This window comes from Podarcis filfolensis (assembly GCF_964270895.1).
Source record: "Podarcis filfolensis genome assembly, chromosome: 7".
NCBI classification, from domain to species: Eukaryota; Metazoa; Chordata; class Lepidosauria; order Squamata; family Lacertidae; genus Podarcis; species Podarcis filfolensis.
Window position 1 is genome coordinate 91,154,868 of NC_139603.1, and position 21,094 is coordinate 91,175,961.

The 21,094-nt window shown below is 57.5% G+C and overlaps 1 protein-coding gene across 26 annotated transcripts in view; it reads left to right on the forward strand.

Annotated features, from left to right (window-relative positions):
• The window catches only part of PLEC (plectin), a 118,805-nt gene that overhangs the window by 78,600 nt on the left and 19,111 nt on the right, over positions 1-21,094 (forward strand). For 14 of the 26 annotated variants that reach the window (XM_083621772.1, XM_083621753.1, XM_083621769.1 and 11 more), the window contains 25 exons: positions 387-448; positions 1,474-1,488; positions 2,007-2,096; positions 5,917-5,994; positions 6,120-6,212; positions 8,251-8,417; positions 10,911-11,026; positions 11,206-11,312; positions 11,403-11,522; positions 12,309-12,404; positions 13,078-13,205; positions 13,627-13,720; positions 13,842-13,996; positions 14,353-14,662; positions 15,236-15,313; positions 16,101-16,262; positions 16,355-16,459; positions 16,764-16,859; positions 17,056-17,181; positions 18,145-18,297; positions 18,399-18,553; positions 19,105-19,231; positions 19,343-19,526; positions 20,379-20,536; positions 20,694-20,872. In XM_083621772.1, the coding sequence (XP_083477898.1) occupies positions 387-448; positions 1,474-1,488; positions 2,007-2,096; positions 5,917-5,994; positions 6,120-6,212; positions 8,251-8,417; positions 10,911-11,026; positions 11,206-11,312; positions 11,403-11,522; positions 12,309-12,404; positions 13,078-13,205; positions 13,627-13,720; positions 13,842-13,996; positions 14,353-14,662; positions 15,236-15,313; positions 16,101-16,262; positions 16,355-16,459; positions 16,764-16,859; positions 17,056-17,181; positions 18,145-18,297; positions 18,399-18,553; positions 19,105-19,231; positions 19,343-19,526; positions 20,379-20,536; positions 20,694-20,872 (3,154 nt within the window). Of the gene's footprint in view, positions 1-386; positions 449-1,473; positions 1,489-2,006; positions 2,097-5,916; positions 5,995-6,119; positions 6,213-8,250; positions 8,418-10,910; positions 11,027-11,205; positions 11,313-11,402; positions 11,523-12,308; positions 12,405-13,077; positions 13,206-13,373; positions 13,505-13,626; positions 13,721-13,841; positions 13,997-14,352; positions 14,663-15,235; positions 15,314-16,100; positions 16,263-16,354; positions 16,460-16,763; positions 16,860-17,055; positions 17,182-18,144; positions 18,298-18,398; positions 18,554-19,104; positions 19,232-19,342; positions 19,527-20,378; positions 20,537-20,693; positions 20,873-21,094 lie in introns of those variants that run through there. The other 12 variants (XM_083621771.1, XM_083621764.1, XM_083621759.1 and 9 more) reach the window with 2 other exon arrangements.

Genomic DNA, 21,094 nt, shown 5'->3' on the forward strand with positions numbered 1-21,094 from the left:
ATAGGTTTACAAAATAGAAAAAAGTCATATAGAAAGAAAAAGATACCAAAACGAGAGCATACATAAAAAAGAAAAAAGAAGAATAAAAATACGAAATACAAAAAACAAATAGATAAAAAAGAATTAAAAACAAATCCGTTTTTTGTAACTTTAAACTCATTTGCTTGTTTCCTTGGCCTCCTCACACCTCCCCTTTTTGTATTCCCATTTAAATAATCAAATCAGCAAATCCTTACCCTCTTTCGTTTATCCTAACTCTATATCTTAACATATTATAACTCTATATTTTCATCCATTATCAATTCATTTTTGCATATTGCCCCCAAACCTTCTCTGAGCTGCTCCCTCCAGCCCCTCGACTCATGTCCGCCTCTCCTCTCTTGCAGATGAACGGGATCGGGTCCAGAAGAAAACCTTCACCAAATGGGTCAACAAACACCTTATCAAGGTAAGGGCTGGGGACACCTTCCCCTGCACCCCCCCAAAAAAAAATCCCAGGGAGGTGGCTGGCCAGGCTGAGAGCCTCTCAGGGCTGCCAAGCGAGAGAGAAATATATTCCAACTAAATGACTCTGAGGACACTCTGGCTTGGGGGGGGGGGGCTTTGGGTGGGTGAAGACCCAGCTTTGCCAAGGACATGGGGGGGCGTTGAAGGTTGCCTCTTTCTCTTCCCTCCCCCACTCCCCTGGCAGACAACCATCCCATTCTGGATCTGACACACCCCGTATTTCCTTCCCCTCTGGTGGAAAGAACACCCCCCCAACCCGCTTCACTTCTGAATGGGTCTATTATCTCTGTGGTTGTGGGGCGTGGTTTGCCCCCCCCCCGCCCAGTCCTGTGACTCCTGTTGCCAGAGGTGCCCACAGAACTTTAGGATTGTCAAACTGGGAGGGACCCTAAGGCTCATCTAGTCCAGCCCCCCCTGCAATGCAGGAATCACAGTCACTTGGGGGGGCTGTCCTTCTCCTTCCTTTGGGGCTGCAGGCCCCATGGCCCCCAACATCCAGACCCTCCAGTGTCTTGCCAGCCAGTGGCACCTGGGGGGCAGCCCCATCCCCGGAGGGGACTCCTTTGCTTTGAAACCTTGGCAATATCAGCAACATGTTCTAACCAGCTGAGCTGAGCTGACCATCAATTTCAATGGGTCTCCTCTGAGTAAAAGCTGAATGCATTCATTGGGGTGGGGGCTCTTCTCTCCACCACCAGCAGCCTCATGAGAGGTAGAAACCTGCTCGGTGGGACCCAGATGCTCCTGGCCATGTGGTGCCCCTGCCAGGCCTGGTGGGGCAAGGGCTGGGATGGCCAGTGTTGACCCACCAGTGCCAGGCACCAGGCAGGTTCCATCCCTTGGCATGCTGTGCCCCCCGGGCTCTCTCTGGGGCTGTTTCCTCTTCTTCCTAACCTCTTTCTCTCTCTTCCTGCCTTCTCTCCTCCTCCTCCTCTTCCTCTTCTTCTTCCTCCTTCCTGGCAACAGCACTGGCGAGCAGAGGTAGGTGCCCAGGAGGTGCCCAGGGCTCTGTCTTGCTCTCTCCTCCTTTCTCTCCATATTTCCTTCTGCTCTGTCCATCCAAACACCCAAAAGTGCCTCGGGGAGAGTCAGGCTGCTGACCGGTGACTCCCTGGCCTTTCAGGGGACTTCTGCGTTTCCCCAGGGTGGGGGCTCTCACAGCTGTCCTGCTGCTGAACTGCAGCCCCCACCCTTGCCCTGTGCTCCCCCCAGGTGGCTGCTGCTGCCAGGAGGGTCTGCAGAACTAGGGATCTGCTCGGAGGCACTTGCTGACGGTCCCTAAGAGTGGAGAGGGGATCCCTTTTGGGTCAAACGTTTTAAGGTTGGCCAGGCCTGGGGGTGGGGGCTCCTTTCAGGATGGGATCAGTGCCCCTTGTGTGGTCGGGGCCTGGGATCCCTAGTTTCAGGCCTTGCCCTTTGCTTGCTGGTGGTAAATGGGTAGGAGGGGGGGCTGGCTGGCTCCCCCCTGCCGGTCCTGACTCTCTCTTTGCCCCTTCCAGGCCCATCGCCACGTCAACGACCTCTACGAAGACCTCCGCGATGGGCACAACCTCATCTCCCTCCTGGAGGTCCTCTCAGGAGATACTCTGGTACGTAGAATCCTCACCCCCGGGGGGACGGGCAGCCCCCATTGCACCCCCAGATAGCAGGAAAGCAAGTCTGGCCAACAAGGCCCCCTCCGAACGCTGCACTGCCCCCCAGCTCCTGCTGCCTCCCCCCGGAGTGTTTTAGACCCTTCCTCTCCTGCCTGCTCCCCCCTTCCCATTGCCCTCCTGCTTGGGGCTCCCCCCTCAGACCCCTCTCCCTGGGGTCCATCTCCCTGCTGAGCCTGGAGTTGCCAGCTCCCAGGCAGACTTTTTTTTTGGGGGGGGAATGTTCCCCCATCCAGTGCTCTGTGCCTGCCAACTCCATTTTGCAGTCCAGCTCTTTCTTTAAAAAACGAGAGAAGCATGGGGGGGGGCAGGAAGGGTGCTTCTTTGCTCTTGCCCAGCTGCTCCCCCTATCTTCCTTTTTAAAAAACATAATTTGCATTTGATTTTACTAATGTAAAGATACAGCAATACCAAATACATGTCCATATTTAGAGATTTCTTGGAATCTCCAGACTTGCCTCCATCCCGGGTCCTATGGGCAACATTTTCAGCTGCGTATTATTTCATAATCCATATTTTACAACTCTCCATATTTTCCGTAGTAATTATTATGTTACAAGTGTTATTAGAATCCTGCTAATGTTTTCTTTTTTTTTTTTTTAAATAATATTTATTGAGTTTTTTCATAATTTCTCCAATCATACAATTTTAAGCATCACTTATTTTGACTTATTCGACCTCCCTCAACTCCTCTGATAATCATCCATACTTAATTTCTTATCAACACATTCCTTAATTATAGTATTACCATTTTAATACATCTTCCCGTCCTCTTTTACCTTTTTTGCAATATTCCTTATTTTTTTTACAAAGCTTCTTTGAAACACACTAGCGTTGTATTTTCCTCACATACAGTTTTCAAATAATCTCTAAATTTCCCCCAGTCCTCTAGGAACTCATAGTCTCTCTGAAGTCTGATTTTCCCAGTTAATTTATCGAGTTCTGCGAAGTTTGTCAGTTTTTCTCTCCATTCTTCAATATTTGGAAGTTCTTTCTGCTTCCATCTTTGAGCTAGCAATATTCTCGCAGCTGTTATTGCGTATTGGAAGATTTTGCGATCCCTCCTCTTTATATCATTTCTAGTTATTCCCAGCAGGAAGGTCTCTGGTTTCTTCACAAAGCTATATTTCAGCATTTTCTTTAACTCATTATAAACCAGTTCCCAGAATCCCTTCACTTTTTTGCACTCCCACCACATATGTATGAATGTACCCTCCTTCTCCCCGCATTTCCAACATTTATTACAGATTTTATACATTTTTGCTAATTTAGCAGGGGTCATATACCATCTGTATACCATCTTCATTGTGTTTTCCTTCAACGTAGTGCATGCTGTAAACTTCAAGTTTTCATTCCATATTTTTTGCCAATCTTCCAAATCTATACTGTACCCTAAATCCCTGGCCCAATGGATCATTACTGCTTTGACTTCCTCATCCAACGTATACCATTCCAATAGAATTTTATACATTTTTGAGATTATCTTACAATCATTGTTAACAATTTCTATTTGGAATTTCGAATCCTTTTCCTTATACCCTCTCTCTTTCATATCCTTTTTGAACATATTACTTATCTGATAGTAGTGCAGCCAATCAGATACATGCTCTTTTATTTGCTCATATGGTTTTAGTCTCCATTTCCCGTCTTCCTTTACCACCAGATCTCCATAAGTAATCCAGTTACTTCTCATATTAATTTTTCTAACTCCCATAATCTCTAGTGGAGATAGCCAATGTGGAACTCCCATTTCCAATATGTTCTTATATCTGTCCCACACTTCCAACAACGATTTCCGGAAGATGTGGTTTTCGAAAGATTTATAACCCAATTTCTTCTCTTGCCATAAATGCGCGTGCCATCCAAATCTTGCATCAAAGCCCTCTAGATCCAGTAGTTTGGTATTTTTAAGTTTTATCCATTCTTTTATCCAGCAAAGACATGATGCCTCATAGTATAGTTTTAAATCTGGCAGGGCAAAGCCTCCTCTTTCCGAATCCTGCTAATGTTTTCATCTGCTTGCAGGGGTCTCCTAAATACCCCCCAAATCTTCCAGTCCTCTGCCCACAGTCTGTCTGTGCCCCACTTGCAGGGGGGAGGGTTGCCCTAGAGAAGCCTTGGCAAGTGGCAGCAAGTGTGGGGCAGAGGCAGGCAGAGAGCCCTGGAGCCCCTTAGAGGAATGGGCCCCCCCAATACCTACCCAGAATCCCTTTGAGGTTCAGAGCACCCACCCCACCTTCCACAAGCATCGCCTGACAACTCCAGAGGGGCAGAGAGTTAGTTTTAGGAGGCGTCGCCCACCTTTTGGCCCAGGAACTTTGCAGCGCAACGCTGGGTACCTGCCCTGCCTGGGAATAACAGCTGCTCACCTGCTGCTCTCGTCTTCGGTTGCTCCCCCCCCCCCGCCTCCCCTCTGTCTATGCGCTCTAACACCGTAACTCTTGTGCGCTGCACGGGGGTCTCTCTTTCTCTGTCTCTCTCTCTCTCTGCTGCCCGCTCTGTTTGTCTCCCTCCGGGCGGGACTCTGCCTTCTGACTGCTGCCCTTTGGCCTCTGCCCCCCTCTTTGCTCGGCTCCCACCTGCCGCCGCCCCGTAGCCCAGAGAGCGCGACGTGATCCGGAACTTGCGGTTGGTGAGTGGTTCTGCTCCGCCCCCCTTGTCGCTTTCTGCATGGCATTGCACCCGCCACCCGCACGCCTGCCCTGGGTTGAGCTGCTGGGGTGGGTGCCAAGGAGACCCATCTCCCTCTTGCTGGCGCAGAAGTGCTGGTGCTCCCGCCTCTCCCAAGGCGAGCTCTGGCTGGCACACGGCCAGAGGTGCCACCTCCCAGGGGCTGAGCTCTTTGGGGGGCCCCAATATTTTGGGGGCTCCCCAATGCTCCAAAAGGCTGGAGGAAGAGCTGTTGGCCATTGAAACCATGCAGCCCCCACATTCATCTCTGCTCCTGACTCCTCCTAACATCCTGACATCACACGCACGGTGGCGCCCCCCTCCATTCTCCCTCAAAAGTTGGTGCCCACGGCTAGCTAATGCCAGGCCTGGATGGAGGACGGACGTCCCCCTGCCTCCAGCCATGTGGCTATTGAAGGAGTTAGCCTCCCTTTGTGCCCATGGCGGAGGCAGAGGGGAGCCCCAGAACCCACCAGGTTATGGGCATCAGGGTGCTAAATGGGAGGGGGAGGAGGGCCAGTGAAGATCCCAGCAAGCCATTGCCCAGCCCCCCAGGTTTGGCTTCAGCCAGGCCTTGGCTGGGGGGGCAGGATCTGTGCTTGCAAAGAGGGAAGAGGGGTTCTCTGTATCTGCACCCTGCTGCTTCTTGTGCCAGCCCCATAGCTGGGCAAGGGTAGGGGGTTCCTCAGATGGGCCAGTGCTGCTTCTTGTGCCAGCCCCATAGCTGGGCAAGGGTAGGGGCTTCCTCAGATGGGCCAGTGTATGGCGCAGGAAGCAAGCCAGGAAGGGGGAGGGGAGGAGGTGGATGACAGAAGCCTTTACACTGGCTCTGCCTGAAGGTGTCTGGTGGGGGGGGGAAGGAGGGGGGAGCATTTCCTGGACATTGTTCTCTGACTTGTGTCTGGCAGGAAGGATTTGGGGGCTGGCCTCCCCCTTCTTTCCTCCTGCTGTGCTGGGATCCTCTGCTGGGGAGGCTTGTTTGGACCAGGGCAGGGTTGTTGTTTTTTTGGGGGGGGGTCACTGCGCCCAGATGTGGAGCCTGGCAGGGCAGAGACACTGACTTCCCTCCTGCTCCCCCCCCCTGCAGCCCCGCGAAAAGGGCCGGATGCGGTTCCACAAGCTCCAGAATGTGCAGATTGCCCTGGATTACCTGAAGCACCGGCAGGTGAGACCCGGGAGCTGGTGAAGGGGCTGGGGCTCAGGGAGGGAGGGAGTCTGGCCTGGCCTGCCTTGAGGGGTCGGGGGTGGCTGGAGCCCCCCTGATAATTGGCGTGATGTGCCATTTCCCAGGTGAAGCTGGTCAATATCCGGAACGATGACATTGCGGACGGAAACCCCAAGCTGACTCTGGGCCTCATCTGGACCATCATCCTCCACTTCCAGGTGAGTGGGGAGGGGAACCTGCTGTGGGGGGGGCACTGAGGGGACACTGAGCGCGGCATGGGAAATGGGCCTGGGCGCAGCTATGCCAGAGCCACCTGCCTTATGGTGGCCCAGAGGCCGGCCAGCCAGCGACCGGTCTTGTCAAATGCAAGACGGTTCTGTGCCCAGCTTCTCACTGCCATGATATTTTAGAGATGCCGTGCCCTCTTGGGGCCAGGACAGGTTTGGCTAGGAGCTATTCTACATCAAAGACAAAAAGCCAGGCCACACATCAAAGGCTTTCACTGACCAGTGCTGTTTGCCAACAGACCACACATCAAAGACTCTTTTTTTACAAGGGTAGAGAAAGTAAGAAAACATAGATAACCGGAGCCAGGAAGAGTTGAGCATGTCAGTTCACTATCTCCTCAAAATCACAACAATCTTCTGGAATAAGTTCCCCATACTCTTCATTCCGTGCCAGGGCAGGGCAGGGAGGGTCTTCTGAGGGGAAGGGAAGGGAAGAGAATAATAATAAATAATAAATTTTATTTATACCCCGCCCTCCCCGGCCAGATCCGGGCTCAGGGAAGCTAACACCAATAAAATCACAGTAAGAACATAATAGGGGAAAAGAAAAAAACACCAATTTAAAATACAAGATAAAATGCAATTTAAAATGCAGCCTCATTTTAAAAGTAGCCAATAGATCAAGGTGCAGAATCCCCTCCCAAGCTCCTGTCTCTTGGCTTGTTGGTCATCCAGATCTCGGACAATCCAGTCAAACCGATTAGTCACATTGAGCTCCAGCGAAGAGTCCTGGCTGAGTTGTGGCCCAGCCCCACAGTTCAGCCCCCCCCCCCCGGCTCAGGGAGCTGCTCCACCTCGTGGGCTGGGTCCCCTCATGAGACGGAAGATGCGCCAGCATTTTAAGACAAGGGGCAGTGGGGTGCAGTGGTTAGAGGGCCATACGAGGACCTGGGAGAGCGGCGTTTGAATCCCCACTGGGTGATTCAGATTGCAGGGTGACCTTGGGCCGGTCGCTGCCTCTCAGCCTGCCCTGCAGGGGTGTGCTGGGGGGTTAAATGAGCAGGATTAAACCGTTCTCTGCCGCCTTGATCTTCTTGGAAGCAAAGATGAGGTGTAACTGGAGCAAAACAGCCAACCAATCAGTGAATTGTGGGAGTTTGGGAGGATAGGAGAGGCTTTGCCTGGGGGGCACTGCAATGGAGGGCTCTGCTGGAAAGGCCCCTCCCTCGCTGCCTCCTTTCCTCCCCCCCATTCTTTTATGCAGAGTGAGGGTGCATAGAAGGAGACCCAGGAGAGAGGCTCTTGCCCCCCCCATCTTGTGGAGCCTTGTGGGAGGGAGGGGCACCCTGAGGTGCTGCTGGGGAGGAGCACTCTGGGTGGGGCCGCTGCTGTGCGCTCTGGTTGCAGCAGGAGAGGAGTCTGTGGCTGGCTGGGCCTGACTCACCCCTTGCTCCAGGACACACAGATTTTCCAGCGCTAGACGCTGATGCAACCAACTTGGCTTGTGCCCCAGAGAAGGGGGGGCATGGGGAGAAGGGAGGGGGGCACATGCCTCTTGGGGGACCCAGTGGGCACCCCTCTCTGTATCTGGCATATGGCAGCCACTGTGAGAACAGGATGCTGCCTTGATCCAGCCACATAAGGACACCATCAGAGCTTGCTGGATGAGACGCGAGGGGCCCCCTCTAGCCCAGCCCCCTGTCCCCACGGGGGCCAACCAGATGCCCCAAAGCAGGATTGGAGCACAAGAGCAGCCCTCTGCCCTCCCTCAGGCCCTTCTGGCTCAGAAGGCAGGCAGGATGCCCAGGGGAGAAGGTGCCCATCCTCCCTCTGCTCTGCTCTGCTTCGCTGCCCAATGCCTGTTTGGCTCTCGATGCCCCTGCCCCGAACACACCTATCCATTCCTCCTCCTCAGCCCCCTTGGCATGGGCAGTGGGGCTGCCGTGGGTTTTGCTGCAGAATGATGCTGGCCCTGGGTGCCCCCCATTGGTGCCCGCCCAGCTCACCCCTCGGCTTCCCTCGCCCGCAGATCTCGGACATCCAGGTGAGCGGCCAGTCGGAGGACATGACCGCCAAGGAGAAGCTGCTGCTGTGGTCCCAGCGGATGGTCGAGGGCTACCAGGGCCTGCGCTGCGACAACTTCACCACCAGCTGGCGAGACGGGCGCCTCTTCAACGCCATCATCCACCGCCACAAGTAAGGGGGGGGGTCTGCAGGAGGGGGGGCAGTTTTAATCAAACACAAATCTGGATGCAGGGAAAGTAGGATATACGCCAAGTGTCTCAATGCTGTTCGTCCGATGACTCACGCACAGCCCAGCCCTCGAGGGAGACCCTGTGGGTTTGTGGTTTGGTGGAGGGATGGAAAAGGAGGGGAAGTGAGACACCGTGAAGGGGGGGATATCAGGGGGATGAAATGGGGAAGGAGATCTGGAGAGGCAGCAGAGGAAAGGGAAAGCAATCCCCACATGACCCACATTTCCTGCTCCCCCAAATTTCCTTTCTCTTCAGAAAGGTGCTTGAAGGTTGAGAGTAGAAAGGAGGGGGCCAGCATGCATTTTTCCTAGCCCCCCAATTCCCTTCCATCCCTGCAACTAGTCTCAGCCGGCCTGACTCTGGCTCTCGGTGGTCTGCTGGGGCAGAACGGCCCCCTCTGCTGCTTCTCCCTCTGGGTGAGCCCTGGGCCCCCCGGAAGAGCATTGCGGGCATTGCATGCGGGGACTGCAGCCCCCGCTCTGCACTGCTGGGGGGACCCCCTTCCATCTCTTCCTCCTGCCCCCCCTGCCTTCCTCTCCCCCCCTTGAGAGCTTGCCTGCACCCACTTGGCTTGTTTGCTCAGAGGTGGCCTGGAGCAGGGGAGAAGGCGGGTGGGGGGCTGCTGTCCTTCTGCACCTTCTGTGCTCCCCTTCTCTCCCCACTCCGGGTCCCCAAGAACTGTGGGGACCATCTCTCCCCCTGCCCCCGCCCCAGCCTGGAAGAGTGAGTCCTTCAGGGAGAAGGTTATTGGCAGAGCAGTCCTGGCGGTGGGCCGGGTGGCAATGGCGGATCTGCAAAGCTGCAACAAGTCTGAGCCTGGCGCCCGCCTGCCCCGCCTTCCCACACGTGGCTGGGAGCAGGGCGGGGATCCGGCCCACCCTGCCAGCGTGCTCCATTTGGAGCAGGGAGTGCAGTGGGGCCAGAGGCAGCAGACACCTTTGCTGCTCCCTCCTCCGAGCGCGTGGGCATGAGCGGGCATTCACGGGGCAAGCGCCGGGCCGGGCGCCGGGGCCTGGTGGGGTCTGGATCCCTGCGAGCCAAGGAGGAGCGGGTGGTGATGGTCTGTGAGGAGGTGCCCGCCGTGGACTCTGGGCTGCGGGCACAGACGCTGCCGCGCTCCAACGGGGCTGGCGAAGAAGGATGGGCGCTGGCAGGAGGCCGGAACGTCAGCGGCTCCCTCTACTCCGTCCATTCCACACTGCGGCTTCAGGAAATGTAGGAGGGTCTCCTAGCCCCCCCCGTTCCCCTGATCTCCCCCCTCTCCTTCCTGTAACTGTGTATGGGGGTGTCAGTTGGGGGCTTCCTAGCCAGCTTAAGGGAGCGCTCTGTGCTCAGCCCCACCCTGACTCTGGCCCTGGGGAATAGGAAGTCCCTTCCCCCCCTCTCCTTATTGTGATGTGGGGGGGGGGGGTGGTCCTTCCCATGGGATTCCCATGGGGCTGGGAAGGAGCAGCATCTCTGCAGGGGGGGGGAGGATTTTGTTTTTGTTTTGCCCTCCCCTTGCCCCATGGCTTGGCTCACTTACCCGAGCACTGCGGGAAGCTTTTTCTGTGCTCTGCCGCCTGGCGTGTGGCGGCTCCTGCTCCTTGCCACCTGGCTGGGATTGTTGGGGCTTACCTGGAATGATGCAGCTGGGTGTGATCCTGCCTTGGGCTGGGCTCTTGCGTCTTGCCGGCGCTTGCCTGCCACTGCTTGCTGCCAGGAGATGCTTCTGAGCAGTGCAGAGGCATCTCCTGTCCCCCCCCCCCCGCTTTAGCCCCAGCACTGAGCAGCCTGTTGCTACAATTTGTGGGGAGGGGGCTGGGCTAGGCTTCTAAATTCAGCATGCCAGGCCCCTGCCCTGAACACCCCTACCTTTGGGGACTCAAGAAGGTGCATTTTAACCTGTATTTTAAATTGGTCCCCCCCCAATTACGTTTTTACTGTAATTTTACTATTGTGAGCCACCCCAAGCCTGGCTCTGGCCTGGGAGGGCAGGGTATAAATAAAATTATTATTATTATTATTATTATTATTATTTTGTCCCCCCCATCCATCCCTTGGGTTTTCTGCTGGACACAAGGATAGAGGGAGAAACATACACCCCCGGAGGTCAAATGCCTGTGGGACTTCTTCAGCCTTTCCGACGTCTGGGATGCTGCCCCACTGGTGTCCACCAAGGCTCTCCCCAGTCAGATAGATAACTCCCCGCCCTTTTCAATGTTTTGTGGGCGATGGGTGTTTGGCCCGTTAGGGATGGGCAGTCCTGAGTGCTGCCAGTTTTCCTGCTGTCAAAATGGGTTTGCTTTGGTGTCCATCGCTGTTCCTTAGATTTCCAAATGTGCTGCTGGCCCCCCAAAAGTTGGAAGCCCCTTGAAAGGGTTGGAAGGGCCATTTGGTGCCCCCCTGCAATTCAGGAGTGGGAGCTCTGAACCCTCTCCTCTCCCCCCAACAGGCCGATGCTGATTGACATGAACAAAGTGTACCGCCAGACCAACGTGGAGAACCTGGAGCAGGCCTTCTCCGTGGCCGACCACGAGCTGGGAGTGACGCGGCTGCTGGACCCGGAAGGTGCGTAGGGATGCAGGACAATCGTGGGGTTGGGGAGGGTCATCCAGCCTCACCCCCTGCCCCACAGGAGTCGCAGCTCAAGGGGAGTGGGCGCCTGTGTGGGTGGCCAAGTGGGCACAGCCTGGCCGCTCTGTGGAGGGCGTTTGGGGGCTGACGGCCGCTCTCCTGCCCTCTTGCAGACGTTGACGTTCCTCAGCCCGATGAGAAGTCCATCATCACCTACGTCTCCTCTCTCTACGACGCCATGCCTCGCGTGCCCGACGTGGTGGATGGCGTCAAGGCCAACGTGAGTGGGGGGCATTTGGGGGGGCAGAAGTGGCCAGGGCAGGGGCTTGGGGTTGGGACCCTCCTCTGACACCTCCCTCTCGCCCGCCAGGAGCTGCAGCTGCGCTGGCAGGAGTACTACGAGGTGGTGACGCTGCTCCTGCAATGGATCCGGCACCACACGGTGATCTTTGAGGAGCGCAAGTTCCCCTCCAGCTTCGAGGAGATCGAGGTGAGAGATCCACCCCCCATCTTGGCCCTAGCCCACCCCTCCCACCAAGACTGGGCCCGCCTGAGCCCCCCACTGCTCTGCCCCCGCAACCTTGCTCTCCCTGGCAGGACACCCCCCCCCCACGACCTTTCCCCCTTTGGCTCTGCCCCAGTCGCCTGCGTCTCCTGAGTCAGGGCCGGTGGCTCCCCTCCTTGGCTCCCTTCCCCTTTCCCTGGCTGGCACCGGATGAAAGGGCAGGCCGTGCGCTCCCTCCTCCTTGGTCATGAGAGGATCCTGGCGGCTGCCAGCGTCGGGGCAGGCGTGCCCAGGCAGGGTGCCCTGGGGAAGGAGGCCCAGGAGTGCGAGTTTTACGGGCTGCTCTGGCAGAGGTCCAGGGGGCCAGGCTGAGTGCCGCCCAGCAGCATCCGGATACCTCTCTGGCCCTGGGCTGCCACAGAATCGTAGGACGGTAGAGTTGGAAGGGACCCTGGGGGTCATCTAGTCCAGCCCCCCTGCAAGGCAGGAACTGCAAGTTAGGAAACCACTAGAAAAGCAGAACAGGAGGATTGTGGGTATCTCTCAGCGGCTGGACAGGCAAGACGTCCCAGACTTACCTGAACCCCCAGAGACCCACGGCTGCCAGTCAGTGCCAGCCATAGTGAGCTAAGGGGACCCCAAGGAACGGACCCACTCCTAATTCTATTCCTGTGCCAGAGAGGGGCAGTGCCAGCCTTTGCCCACAAGCCCCGGAGAGTCCCGCGCTCTGCCCTCCCCCCCGCTGACCCCCGTTTCCTCCCCCCACCCCAGATCCTGTGGCGCCAGTTCCTGAAGTTCAAGGAGACGGAGTTGCCCGCCAAGGAGGCCGACAAGAACCGCTCCAAGGCCATCTACCAGTCTCTGGAGGTGAGGGCGGCTCTTCTCTCCCTGCCCCATCTTGCTATGGGGCAGGCTTGGGGAAACGCGTGGGGTAGCGCTGGGTGGGGGCTGCGTTGTGATCTGGCCAATGTCCTTTGATGGCTGCTTAATCCTTCAAAGGGGGGCCTGTTTAGGCTGTGGGGTGGGACAGCTCTAGGTCGTCAGAGGCCAGTCGTTGTCCCCCAGCAGTTTGCAGACTCTGAAGCTCTGGGGAAGGAGGGCCCCCAGCGCAGTGACATCATCATCATCATCATCATCATCATCATCATCATCATATTTATACCCCGCCCTCCTCGGCCAGAGCCGGACTCAGGGCGGCTAACACCAATAAAATCACAGTAAAAACACAATGAGGGGAAAGGAAAAAAAAACCACAACAGCTGCTTGGCAGGCAGAAGTGTCTCTCTCTTTGGGCCTGGAGGAGGTGGAGGAATCCTGGCTCTGGACCTGCACCAGGTGGGGTCTGGCTGCCCATGGCCAGCAGGGGAGGTCAGTCCAGGAATGTGGGCACACACGTATAGGCCCCTTGGGGCTCATAGGAGCATAGAGTTGTAGGAAGGGACCCACATGTCATCTAGTCCAGCCCCCTGCAGTGCAGGCTGTCCAGCTGATCTGCCTTTCCTGTGACCGCTGTCTCCTTGTTTCTCTTGCCCCGTGGCAGCCGTCTGTCCAGTCTGGGCAGCTGAAGGTTCCTCCCGGCTACCACCCACTGGACGTGGAGAAGGAGTGGGGCAAGCTGCACGTGGCCATCCTGGAGCGGGAGAAGCTTCTGCGCTCCGAGTTCGAGAGGTGGGGCAGCTGTGCAGTTGGAAGTCCGCCTGCCTGGGGGGCGGAGGCACAGAGAGAGGGTGCCACTCCCTCCTTCCTTGGTGGGGGGGGGGAGGGAGCACGAGAGTCCGGCTGGGTCCCTCCCCCTCCCTCCCTCCCTCTCCCCCCTCCGCCCCAACCGGCTGCCAGCCCAGCCCAGCTTTAATGGGAAACACACGGTTGGTGACTCATCTGCGCCGATCTCTTCAGGAAACGGCACAGCTTGAACCGCAGAGTCAGGCCGGGGAGGCAGCCGCGAGCAGCATCAGGAACAGCTGCTGGTGGGCCCCGGGGCTCTGCTTTTGCTGCGGGGGGGGGGGGGGGCTGGGGAGGCCGGTGGGAGATGCCCAGAGGTGGGGGCGCAAGCGGATCAGCACTGACCTGTCGCCTTTCCCTCCTCCAGGTTGGAGCGCCTGCAGCGCATTGTCAGCAAACTTCAGATGGAGTCGGGTCTCTGCGAGGAGCACCTCAACCAGGCGGACACCCTCCTGCAGTCGGTGAGACGCCCTTTCTGTTCCCGGCCCTCCCAGTGTGGGCTGGGCCCCTGCTTGGGCCCGGACCTTGGGGCGGTCTGCTCTGCAGGGCCAGTTGGTGAGCTGCTTCCCCTTCTCCCCGCAGGACATCCGCCTGCTGGCTGCAGGGAAGGCACCCCAGAAGTCGGCCGAGATCGAGCGTGACCTGGACAAGGCCGATGCCATGATCCGCCTGCTCTTCAACGATGTGCAGGCGCTCAAGGACGGGCGCCACCCGCAAGGGGAGCAGATGTACCGCAGGTCAGCAGCGCTGCTCCTCCTCCGGCCCCCGCGGGGCTTCCTGTGGCCCCCACGGGCCTCTGCTCACTCCATGCTTGCCTGGGCTGCTCTGCAAAAGCCAAGAGCGCCCCCCTGTGCCTGATGGCAGCAGGTGGTAGTGCAGGGTGAATGCTCCTCAGTGATGTGCCAAGGGGTGTCTGGCATGAGCAGGGGGTCCCCTTCCCAGAATGTGAAGGCAGGTGCTTAGCGCCCCCTTGTGGCAACTTACACCCAGCATCTAGTCCGCGGAATGCACCCCATTGCTGCTGCTGCTGCTGCTGCCAGGAGGTGCCCCCTGCCAGGCGACTCCCCCGCTCACCGCCCCCTTCCTCCCGCAGGGTCTACCGCCTGCACGAGCGCCTGGTGGCCATCCGCACGGAATACAACCTGCGCCTGAAGTCTGGGTCGGCCCCCATCGCCCAGGTCACGGTGCCCGTCACACAGCGCCCGCGCCAGGAGCTGGACGACGTCACCCTGCGCTACCTGCAGGACCTGCTGGCCTGGGTGGAGGACAACCAGCGGCGCCTGAACGCGGCTGAGTGGGGCGTGGACCTGCCCACCGTGGAGTCTCAGCTGGGCAGCCACCGCGGACTCCACCAGTCCATCGAGGAGTTCCGCGCCAAGATCGAGAGGGCAAGAGCGGATGAGGTGAGGCCCCCCCATTGCCAGCTGCCCTCCCCGCGGCACTGCCTGGACTTAGAGTTGAAAGGGACCCCTGAGGGTCTTCTAGTCCAGCCCTCTGCAATGCAAGGATTGCAGAAATGGGACCCTGACCCCATTGCCTATTGTTAACAGGAATAATATTATTGCACCCACCATAATTGTCCCTCTGAAAGGAGGAAAGTTTTTTTGGGGGTAGGAGGTCCTCTGAAATGTGGGTTTTTCCCTTTTGGTCACCAGGACTGTGAGCTCTGTTCCACTGCTCAAACCAATTCTAGAGGCAGCATCCTTTACCTTCTGCCTCGGCTCTGCGCTGGAGGCGGGGGTGTCTAAGGAGAAGCCAAATAATTCCCCCATGCCTCCCCCCACTTGGTGGGCATGCCGTGCCCAAGGTGCCAGGCAGAGGCAGCTCCCCCTACATTGCCCCCCCCCAATTTCACATGCAAAGGGGAGGGGGGTTGTGGGGTGGTGCTATGGGCCTGCCCTTGTGTCTGCTGTGTGTCTGCTGCCTGTACTGGAACTCTCGGCCTTTTTCTTCCTTCCTTCTGCCCCCCCCCCCAGGCCCAGCTCTCCCCCGGCCCACGAAGTGCCTACCGGGACTGCCTGAACAAGCTGGACTTGCAGTATGCCAAGCTGCTGGTGAGGAGCATGTGGGCTGAGGGCAGGGAGGGGGCGGGGCTGGATCCCAGTCTCTCCAGGGCATGAACAGGATCAACTCTCTCCTCCTGTGCATGATCATCACCTGAGGCTTTTCTTCAGGTGCCTCTTCCACAAGAGAACTCGAGGGCAGTACAAAAGGGCCTTTTCTGCAGTGGCTCCCCACTTGTGGGATGCTCTCCCCAGGGATGCTTGCCAGGCACCTTCACTGCTTATCTTTAGACCCCAGACAAAGACATTCCTCTTCTCCCGGGCCTTTGGCTAAATAAGCAGTCCGTGGCCTTTTAAATTGTTGGGAGGGGGGGTTAATTTTTTAAAAAAAAATATTGTGCATTTTGCATTTTGATGATGTCAACTGCCCTGTGGACTTTGGAAAAAGAGCAGTATATACATTTGCTTAATAATTAATAATAATGGACACGGTTCCTTGTCTGTGCCTGTCCTCCAAAATGTGGGTCTTGGCACTCAGAAGAGAAGCCAAATGGGGCTTGTGGGCAGGAGAGCCCAGGCAAACGAAGGAAAGAGGGCAAATCCTTTCTCTGCCTTGCACAGCCCAGCCTTGGGACTCTCCTTGGTGTTGGCCCCTTCTCCCCTCCCTCTTTTTTCGAATGGAATCCCAACATCCTTCCCAGCCTGGAGGACGGGGTGGTGAGGGCAGGCTGCCCCCTTGTGGTGCTGGGACCCCAGAGGGAGGAGGAGGAGAGGGTGCCCCTGTGCGCGTGCAGAGGGAGGCCGGGCGCCTGACCCCGTCCCCGCTGTGCCCTCGCAGAACTCCTCCAAGGCCCGCCTGCGCCACCTCGAGAGCCTCCAGGCGTTTGTGGCGGCTGCCACTAAGGAGCTGATGTGGCTGAACGAGAAGGAGGAGGAGGAGGTCAACTACGACTGGAGCGAGCGCAACAGCAACATGGCCGCCAAGAAGGAGAGCTACTCTGTAAGGCCCCATCCTCTTGGGGAGGTGGGGGGTGGCTTGGGGGGCTGCCACCCTTTGCCCTCTGACTGTGCCTTTTCTGCCCCGTCCCTCAGGGCTTGATGCGGGAGCTGGAGCAGCGGGAGCGGAAGATCAAGGAGATCCAGAGCACGGGAGACCGGCTGCTGAGGGAGGAGCACCCTGGCAAGCAGACTGTGGAGGTGAGGCTGGGCGCGCCGCCAGGCAGGATCGGGGCCCGGTGGGGAGCAAGGCTTGCCAGCGGGTCCCATGATGGCCGCAGCTCGTGATGGCTGTGGTTGCCTCTGCCACGTGGGCCTCACGAGGCCTCGGCAGGCAGCCACATCCTGGCATTATCTCTCCGGGTGGGGGGGGGGGTTCTTACCACACAACCTCCCCATGTCTCACAAGACACAGGGGAGCTGAGCTGGGTGGGTGTGCCCCACCCCACTTTCCTGCCCCCAGGTCCTGCCCCATGGCTGAGTTTCTCTCTCCCCCCTTTTCCAGGCCTTCCAGGCTGCCCTGCAGACCCAGTGGAGCTGGATGCTCCAGCTGTGCTGCTGCATTGAGGCCCACCTGAAGGAGAACACTGCCTACTTCCAGGTAAGTGGGCGGGGGGCTGGCCGGGCAGGACTCCTGCTGCTCCCCTTCTCCCCTGCAGCCAGCCAGCTGCCCTCCTGCGGATGCTTTTGGTCCCCAATTGTCCCTGGGAAGGAGGGGGGCACCTCTGCGTAGCTTTCCTCCTGCCAGACGCAGCTGGGCATCTCCTCACCCGCCTCTCCCTCTGTCTCTCCCCAAGTTCTTCTCCGACGTGAAGGAGGCAGAGGAATTCCTGCGCAAGACCCAGGAGACCATGCGGAAGAAGTTTGTCTGCGACCGCTCCATCACGGTGACGCGCCTGGAGGACTTGCTGCAGGACTCCCTCGTGAGTGCGGCCCCTTTGCACTGTCAAAGGAAATTTCCTGGGCTCACTTGGATAGCCAAACAAAGACACCAGCCGGGAGTATAGAAGCAAAACAGCAGCCTGTAGGCCTGGTCTTTATTCAAGACTCTTGCAACAGGACTTCCATGCGGTGGCCTGGGAGAAGCCCCGAAAAAAGGGATGCTTCCTCTTTTATAAGTTTTCCCTTTTTCCTATAAACACCTTTGGTGAAGCATCATGCACACATCATAGATACATCATACATATGTCACAAGCCGGGAGGGATTTCTGGCAGAAACTGGTTCATCAGGTTTCCCCCCAACCCTCCTTGCTCACCACCACACACCCACCGAGTGATACAACAGGAATATTTACAAGTTCCTGGTATTCCCGGTCAGGTCCGAGAACTCAATCCATTTCTGGAGGGTCTTCTGTTGTCTGTGGGATGACTACCTGTCTGGCACCCATTTGCCAAGATGCCAGTGATTTTCTCCCAGGCAAGGAGGCTACGGAGTACGTGGTCTCAGGCTGGAGGGATTATGGCTGTCCACATCCCAGACTGCCCCCTTGCTAGCCGTTCCTTTCCTGAACAGTGGAATGGTGCAGTTCCGATACTGGAGCGATTTTATATGAATTTCTGAAGTTTTCCCATTGAGCCTTACATAGATACATTTATCAGTGAATTGTTGCATTTGGTAATGTGCAGCTGAGGCCCTTTGAAAAGAGATAGGAGGAAACTGTGATGAAGTGTTTTGTGGGGACATTTGCAGGAGTGATTGTGCTGATACTGGTAGTGTGTGTGTGTGGGGGGGCGCTGTATGATGTCTGCTGGAGGGGCAAAGCCTCCTTTCAACCTTTACATAAATTCTGGCAACACCCCCGTACCCTGCAGGCTTTAGGGGGCTCTATGGGCCTCTTCCAACTCTCTTCCTCTCCTGCCGCCCCTCTTTGTGCCCCCCATGCCAGGAGGAGAAGGAGCACCTGGCTGAGTACCAGGGTCAGCTGGCTGGGCTGGCCAAGCGAGCCAAGGCCATTGTCCAGCTGAAGCCACGCAGCCCCAGCACCGCCCTCAAGGGACGACTGCCTCTCCAGGCTGTCTGCGACTACAAGCAGATGGAGGTGAGTGGGGTGGGGGTCACGTGTCTGGAACCCGGGTGGGGGCGGCAAACTGGGTCTGGGGTGCATCTTTTGAGGCTGCTCACTTCCTCCCCCCTCCCCAGATCACGGTGCACAAGGGCGACTCCTGCACCCTTCTCAGCAACGCCCAGCCGTACAAGTGGAAGGTGCTCAACGTGGCTGGGAGCGAGGCCACTGTGCCCTCCATCGTCTTCCTGGTGCCCCCACCCAACAAGGAGGCCCTGGAGGCCGTCACCAGGTGAGTCAGCCTCACCCCCCCAACCCCCTTGCTTTCCTTTCTCCTTGAGGGCGTGGGGGGCAGATTAGAAACCGTGATTAAATCCTCGGATCGTATCAGCAGAGAGAGATATCGCTGAAGCTTCCACTGCCGCAAACTCACGCGAACATCAAAAGAGCTGGATCAGGCCCAAGGGTGGCCCTTCTAGCCCAGCCTCCTCTTCTCACAGTGGCCAACCAGATGCCTCAATGGGAAAGCCACAAGCAGGATGTGGGCACCAGAGACACCCCCCCAACTGCAGTGGGTGCAGAAGCACTGCTGCCTGCAGCTCTGGAGGGCAAAGCAGAGCCATGACAGCTAGTGGCCATCCATAGACACCCCCCAGGGCCTCTGCCCTGCCCCCCCGGCCCCACTTGAGGAGGAGAGCTGCTGTACTGCTCCTTGGGCTCTGGGGGTGGCATGGGGGCACTCTGCCTCTCTGCCCGCTCTTCTCTCTCTTTGGGGCAGGCGACCCTGGGGAACTCCCAACCCCCAAGATGGTTCTGCAGCCTCCTTTTCCTCTTTGCCTGCAGGTTGGAGGGCAACCACCAGAGCCTGCTGACCTTCTGGCACCAGCTGCACATCGACATGCAGAGCCTCCTCTCCTGGCAGTACCTGCAGAGGGACATCCAGCAGATCCAGTCCTGGTCGCTGCTCATAGTGAGGACCGGGTGCTAAGGAACCTCTTGGGGGGCGGGAGGGGCCCGCAAGGTGGGCTCGAGGGGGGAGGGGAAGGGCCCCCTCCTGACCTGGCCTCTCCCCCTCCCCCAGTTCCGGACGATGCCCCCCGAGGATTACCGGAAGACCTTGCGCAGCCTGGAGACCCACTACCAAGAGTTCCTGCGCAACAGCCAGGACTCCCAGAACTTCCTGCCGGATGACCGGCTGCACGTGGAGCGCGAATACACCCTCTGCACCCAGAAGTACGAGATGCTGCTGCGCGGCCTGGAGAAAGGTGAGGCGCCCCGTGGCTCTTCCGTGGGGGGGGGGGAGCTCCCTGGCACCTGCAGCCAAACAAATCTCCTGGGTCCCCAGAGACATAGCATCAGATTTGTAGAGGAGGAAGAGACCCCGAGGGGCACCCAGTCCGACCCCTGCAATGCAAGAGTCGCAGCTAGAGAGTCTCAGCCACCCAACCACTGCTTTAAAAGCCCCAATGCAAGAGAGCCCACTAACTTCCGAGGCCGCTTGCCTGCTTCCTGGGGGCTGCCTCTGTCTTGCTTTGGGTTCCTTCAAAGTCTACAATTCTATGTGCCCTCCCTCCTTCCTGAATTGCCCCCAATGGCAATAATAATAATAATAATAATAATAATAATAATAATAATAATAATAATAAATTTTATTTATACCCCGCCTCCCCAGCCAAGACTGGGCTCATGGCGGCTAACACCCGATATATAAAAACAAATTAATTGAAATACAACTTAAAAACAAGATTAAAATTCAACATTAAAACATTAAAACATTAAAATACAGCCTCATTTCAATGGAAACTCAAATCAAAAACCATTTTGGAGATGAAAACGTCCAGTCTTCACCAAGGCTAACTTTCCAGACTGGTCCTACATGGGCCAGAAAAAAGCCAGGGAAGTCCCCAAATAGGAGGTGTTGCAGGCAGAGGGTGTTTCTCCAACCGTCCTTCCATCCCTGCTCCGCTGGACCCCGGCCAGCCCCCTTTCCTCCCACAGGCTGGCTTTGGAGGCCTGGCCCAGGAGACCCCTCTCTCCCCTTGTGCCCCTTCCCCACAATGGAAGTTGTGTCTGCCTGCTCCTCCACTCACCTGGGCTTGGTTTGTTTGGGGCCGCAGGGGAGCAGGAGGAGTCTCTCTGCAGGAACTTCATCTCTCAGCTGAAGGACATCCGCCTGCAGCTGGAGGGCTGCGAGTCCCGCACCATCCACAAGATCCGCTCTCCGCTGGACAAGGACCCTGCCAAGGAGTGTGCCCAGCGCATCAGTGACCAGCAGGTACTGCCCCCCCCCCCGTGCGTCCCTTCCTACCCCTGCAGGGAAGCAGCTGCTGCCGAGTCTGATGCTGCTACTGCCAGTGCGGATCCTGACCCCACTTTGTGGCTTCACTGCGGTCTTCATTCTGCTCCCTCCTCTGCCTCTCTCCTCCCTCTAGCAAATCCACCTGGAACTGGAGGGCATCAAGAAGAACCTGGGCAAAGTCAGCGCCAAGACGGAGGAGGTGTTGGCGCAACCAGAGCAGGCCAGCTCGGCCCCCACCCTCCACTCGGAGCTGGACATCACCCTGCAGAAGATGGACCAGGTGTACAGCCTCTCCAGCATCTACCTGGAAAAGTAGGTCCTCCTCTCACCTGGGACTCTGTCCGCCCACCTGGGCAGCTGGGAGTGGCCAGGAGCTGCTTCTGCTTCCCGAGGCCTTTGGTGCCCTCTTCCCTTGGGTCTGGCCGGGCCCTTCTCTGCACCTGCTGCCCGGACGATGGGGCTGCTTTTGCATCCTCCACCCACTGTCTCCCTTCTCCCACCGGCTCTTTCACTGGTCTTGGTCTGTGTTCGCCC